This window comes from Microchirus variegatus (assembly GCF_963457635.1).
Source record: "Microchirus variegatus genome assembly, chromosome: 16".
Taxonomy (NCBI): Eukaryota; Metazoa; Chordata; class Actinopteri; order Pleuronectiformes; family Soleidae; genus Microchirus; species Microchirus variegatus.
The window spans coordinates 5976402-5982641 of NC_139817.1; the positions used below are offsets into that span (position 1 = coordinate 5976402).

General features: G+C 43.1%; 1 protein-coding gene across 1 annotated transcript; it reads right to left on the reverse strand.

Moving 5' to 3' along the window:
- ildr1b (immunoglobulin-like domain containing receptor 1b) lies at window positions 1-6240 on the reverse strand (the record flags this gene model as incomplete). Its single annotated transcript, XM_083902919.1, has 8 exons — window positions 1-39; window positions 305-1263; window positions 1823-1948; window positions 2070-2216; window positions 2300-2419; window positions 3496-3645; window positions 4475-4645; window positions 6192-6240. 8 exons carry the CDS (start codon window positions 6238-6240, stop codon window positions 1-3), a joined length of 1761 nt encoding a protein of 586 aa, XP_083759045.1.

Genomic DNA, 6240 nt, shown 5'->3' on the forward strand with positions numbered 1-6240 from the left:
TCAGATGACTACACTGGTGCCACTACGGGAGCTTCTATCCTACGACAGAGAAAAAAAGGGATAGAGATTAGGATTAAAAGTTAAAGAGGGAGACGTGACAGGACTCAGAAATCAGGAAGAAATCAACATTATTCGTTTTTTGACTCCTAAATCTCTAATATTTTAACTATGACCTCTTGGAAAAGAGACTTCAATCTCAGTAGGATAAATAACAGGTGATAAAAATGTAGGATTTAGTGGCACCTATCAATCACATCAATAGAGAGTGACAGGTTCAGAGTGTGTGTCAGTGTTTGTTTCTTACTGAGAGTCGGTTGTAGTTCCCCCGAACGTTGCCTTGTCCAGGCCCCACGTCGATGGAGAAGTAGCTGGGCGGCTTCTCGGGCCAATCCTTCGCCTTTCCCCCTTTTTGCCTCCTGTAGTCGTCCTCCTCCTCCTCGGAGCTCCAGGAGCCTTTGCGGCGCTGAGGAGGCGAATAGCTCCTCTCCCTGCGCGGCGCTCTCCGGTACAGCTCCTCCATCAGATCGTCCCGACTCCGCGTCCGCAGTCTGGCGCCGCCGGACCCGCCGCTGCCTCCCCTCCTCGCAGCTGAGCCTCCTCCTCCTCCTCTCCCGTTTCTGGAGCCTCTGTGCGGCGCTCGTCCTCGCCGGTTGTCCCAATCGGAGTCGTCGCTGTACTCGCGCAGGATCCCCCGCCTGGGCGGAGAGGCGTCCCTGTCTCTATATACACGTCTGTCGCGGTAGGCTCCGCCCCCTGAGGGATTTGTACTCCCACTGGACTGACTGGACATCCTGGGGTCCCCTCGAGCTCCACCACCACCTCCACCTCCACCTCCAGAACCCCTCCGAGAGAAGCTGGGCTGATGGTTGATGATAGGCGGCAGTGTAATCACTCTCCTCTCCACACCTCTCACGCCCATCTCATCCAGAGCTGACAACATACTCGGGGGTCCAGGTGTGAACGGAACAGCCGCGGGAGACTGACGCTGAGGCTGTAGCAGAGGCTGAGGTTGTAGCTGAGGCTGTAGCCGAGGCTGTAGCTGTAATGGAGCCATATTCTGGACCGCGTGTGGACCCATTTGCGGCGTCACTAAATCCAGGCCCCTCACCTGGTTCTCCAGGTAATCCAGCACCTGGCTGTGGGCTTGAACGCTGCCGTTGGCGCTGCCGTTCATGTGGTACGGAGGAAGCGGGGAGGCCTGGTGCTGCATGTGCATGGGAGCCATGGCAAAGTTTTGTTTCATAGGATGGTCCGAGAACGAGCCTGAGAAAAAAAGTCAGTTTAAAAAATAAGAAAGAAATACTTTTAAACATTTTAAAACTATACTTGACGTACCGCGCGTCTTTTTCTGGTCAGTCGTCATGGAAACGTGTTCATGCGTTAATGTGCTTTAACGTTAATCGTCGTTAACGTGCCCAGCACTATTTAAAACAGAAATAATATCAAACATCCTATAATACATTTTCATTTTTGGCCAGTAGAGGGCAGCACATGAGTTTGTGTTCCCCTCTTCTTGTCAACCAGCTGCTACCATGGTTACTGTGCAGTGAAAATGACCGCCAAATACATAGATATGAATTATAAATATACTGCATATGGCACTACACACATGCTAAGGCTAAGGCTAATGCTAAGGCTAAAGCTAGCTCAGCCAACATGATTGAAACTAAACCCGAGTGCGATTGAAAAACCCTAAAGCCTGAAGGAACATGGAAATAGAAACAGTGTTCCCATCGTTTTCCACTCTTGAAACCAAATCAAACAAGTACACACCTTTAGTTCTGAGCAAACACTCGCACAAAGTCTTTTGTGTGTCGCTCACCTGAATAGAGTATGGGGACGCCCTGTGTGGAGGCGTTGGAGCTGATGGGCGCGTAGATGGGCTGGCCGTTCACCCACGGAGCCATCGCCCGCTGAGCATCTCGTATCATCCTGTGCTGCATCACGGCTAAAAGCACACAAGTCGAAATTATATTATTCTTTCATTTTTGTTTTTATTTAACTTCACCATGACCGAGATAACATAATGGGAAATTATGATGGCTTTCCTGCTAAATGTCTAACTCTACCTTTTTCCGGGCAGCAGCAAGTGCGCGGGCAGCACGGACAGCGGACGTAGCAGCAGCACTTCTGCGGGCAACACTGACAGCAACATATGCCAAACAGTAAGATGAGCAGGAGCGCGCCGAGGATGATGAGCAGGACGGTGAGCCAGTCTGAAAAGAAAAACGCCAGATTCATCAACGCCTCAAAAAAAGACAACTTTTAGTTTTCATACAAAAGCGGAGAGACGACGTACGGTAAACGATGAGTTTGATCTCGCGGTCCGAGTCGCCTGCCGTGTCGCCGGCGGCGTCGATGGTGCAGAAGTACACGCCGTTATCCCACCACATCACCTCGGTGATCACCAGGTCAGCTTCTGCAAAAACACACACGAGAGTCATGCAGGGTCACCACAATTCAAGGACTTTTTTTTTAAGGACTTTCCAGGACTAATTCCCGAAAAATAATGCTGACACAGCTTAAAATGGGATTCGTTCATGGCGTCCTCTGCATCTGGACAAGTGATTGTCTTTGGGAACTTGGGCAAAGTCAGTTTTTGTGCCAATTTCAGACAGAGATCTTAGAATTTTTCATTTCCCCGGCAGCGTCACATCCTTCGCTCTCTTGCTTAGCCTTACTCGCTCATTGTTCTGCATGGAATCTCACGTCAACGGCAGAGAGGCCGAGACGACGTCGTACATGAAAGACATTTAACTGAAGATCACCTTCACTTCTTTCTTGCTTACTTTCAATGACCCCTGTCTATTTAAGGGTGATTTTCAAACACTTTCAAGGGCCTTGAAAGTGTTTGAAAATTCACAAACTTTCAAGGATAATGTTTTACACTACAGAATAACTTTAAAAAAAACAGCCGTATGCTAACCTCCCAGTATGTTTTACTGTTTACTGTTCACTGTTTACTTGTGGGGCTTGTCGAGTCGTCTTTCAACTTGAAAGCTTGAGGGTTTGATTCCCGGCTCCACTCGTCTACGTGCCGACGTGTCCTTGGGCAAGACACTTCACACGCTGTCGGCTGTATGAAAGATGACGAGTGCACATAGACGCGCTGTATGGAAGTGTGAGTGAATGGGTGTGAATGGACTGCAGTGTTAAGCAGCTTTGAGTAGTCATCAATAGTTATATATAACATATATGTGTTATAATATATATATAGCACATACAGGATTCTATCTTAGGTTCTATCATGGGTTCTAAAATAGCGACATTAGCATTGAGCTAATAGCATTTGTGTTTGTCTTTCAAATTTCTGACTCTTTCTGGAAATTTTGCACACAAGAATTCCTCTGTGCCTGGACTGTCAAATGATGAATAAACATCATGACATCATTTTCTTTTTTACACTAGCTTTGAATAACACGGGAGTCATGTAAATCTGGCTGTAGACAATTTCCCTGCATCACACTGCCGTATTTTTTGCACTTCTCAACTCACTGTTCTGAATGGTGATTTTGCGCTCTCTGTACTCGGCGCCCAGGATGGGCTCGTTCAGGCCTCTCTTCTGGATCACGGTGCGGACTTTGCGCTGTCGGTCCGGACAGTCGTTGGCGGGGTCCTGACCGAGCTGCAGAGCCGCCTGATAAGCTGCAGGAACGCAAACAAAAGTGGATCAAAGCTTGTTTTTCTTTTGTAAAAGTGTCATTACTGAACTCAAAGATCTATACTTCGCTGTCAGCTTCTATCAGTTTGACATTGTCTTGTTTATTAGACTCAACAGTTGAATAATAATTAATTTAGACACTGGCATATACTCAATCGCTAAATGAATCAAAGTCAAATATTTTGGTAATCGACTTGAGAGCTGAAACAATTACTCGATTAATAGATTACTAAATTAATCGTCAACTATTTCGAAGCTTTTTTCATGTGAATATTTTCCTCATTTCTTTGCTCCACATAACAAAGAAAACATAAAAATTTAATCATTTTGGTTTGTGGACCAAACGATTACTCGATTAATCGATTACTAAATTAATCGTCAACTATTTGATAATCGATTAATCGGTTTGAAGCCATTTTTCATGATTAAAACAAGATATCCGATTGTTTTAGCTTCTTAAATGTGACAATTTTCTTAATTTCTTTGCTCCATATAACAATGAAATCATCAAAACTGAATCGTTTTGGTTTGAGGACCAAACGATTACTCGATAAATCGTGAATATAATCAGCTCTAAACGACTTAACGAGGTGAGCGTTTCTGCTTTTTTTGGCTTCTTAAATGTGGATATTTTCCGGTTCCTTTGCTCCATATAACAAATAAATCATAACTACACCATCAGTTCCACGTTTCTGACATTTCACCGACCAAACGATTACCCGATTAATCGAGAAAATAACCGACGGATTCGTCGATTATGGAAATAAACGTCAGCGGCAGCTCTAAAGCGTCTTCTGTCCTCTGCCGTCTCACCTGTGGAGTAGAACTCCAGCACGGGGTCTTTACAGAAGGACTTGTACCTCCAGGTGACCAGGACATCCTGCGCGTTGGCCGAAGTGGAATAGTCGCAGCGCAGAATCACAGAGGCAAACAGCGTCGTCCTCCGCTCCGTCTCCGGGACGATGACCTGGATGGACAGCAGCTCTGACACGGGGCGGACAGAGAGTACATATGTCATAGTATGTCATTTTAAAACAACAACAAAAAAACAGGAAGGCTCCTGGAGGTTTCCTTGCGTCATGCTTGGCTCTTGTCGAGCGCTGAATTGGAAAGAATCTGACCAGACTGGTTAACAGTTTACTCCAAAGGCCTTTATCTGTGAACTACTGTGCATACTCACTATATCATTACAGGTAATAACACCTGTCACTCACGAGCCACTGATTCAGAGAGAGAGAATGAAAGGCAACCAGCGATCATCGTAAAGAAAATTATTATTTTAGGTCAAACGGTTTACGCTCGCTATCACTTTCACTATCTGTGAATATTGTTTTCATGAGATAATTGTGTGTTGATTGAGTTGTTAAATAAACAGGAAACAAACGACAACAAAAGGACAGCGCTCATGCTGACATGTACAAATAAAAATCCCTTGTTTTGGCCATAAATTATCAAATTAAACTTACACTGGGTTCGATATTATAGAAGACATTTGATTTACCGTCCCAAGCACTCCTCGTATATCGGGCATATCGGCAAAAAGTCCAATTCCTTGCATCCATAATATAGTTGTTAACAATAATAAGTTCCAGTTCAGTTCCAGACATTTTAATACGCTAAACTAAGTTAAAGTAAAGTCACTATATGCGACAAATACATAAGATATACGAGATAGGATACTAAATTATCAACTATTTTGATCATAATCAGTTTAAAACAAGTTCTTTTAAACAAAAATAGTTGTGGTTTGTGGACAGAAAACAAGACATTTGAGAACATCCTCATTTCCTGGTTTTGAAAAACAGTTACTGTCAACATTGTCAACTGACACTGATTAATCGTCAAATTCAACCACAGTTATCACAATAATCATAGTTGCTGCCATATAACATAATAATGACTTTATTTTAAAATAAATAAATGTCTTGCTTTTCATTATTTTGAGGCCATGTTACCATTTTTATTTTGACATGTTTTTGAAAAACAGTTATTTCATCATTTTATGACCCAAACGACTATCGATTCATCGACGAAATCAACCACAAAGTTAGCATGTATACGAATAATCGTTAGTTGCAGCCCTATAAGACAATATTAATGAAAAAATAGAAATAAAGGTCTTGTTTTTCATTAGTTTAAGGCCATTTTAAATATTGTATTTGTACATGTTTTTGATAAACAGTCATTTCATCATTTTATGACCCAAACGACTATCGATAAATCGACGAAATCAACCACAAAGTTAGCATGTATTCGAATAATCGTTAGTTGCAGCCCTATAAGACAATAGTAATGAAATGTCTTGTATTTCATTAGTTTAAGGACATTTTACATGTCGTATTTTTACATGTTATTAATGTAGATGTTGTGTACACAGAGCTATAGTCACGTGACCACCTGTCGGCCTTGTACTGTTGATAATAATTAACTCATTACTGTTTGTTTAAGTTGCTTCACTTTACACATTCCTGGACGTTAAAGAAGAGAAAGTGTAGAAACATATAAAAGAGTATTTAAAAGTGTCGTTCACCTGTGGACAGGTGCAGCAGCAGCACCACCGTCACTATCAGCTTTCCCAT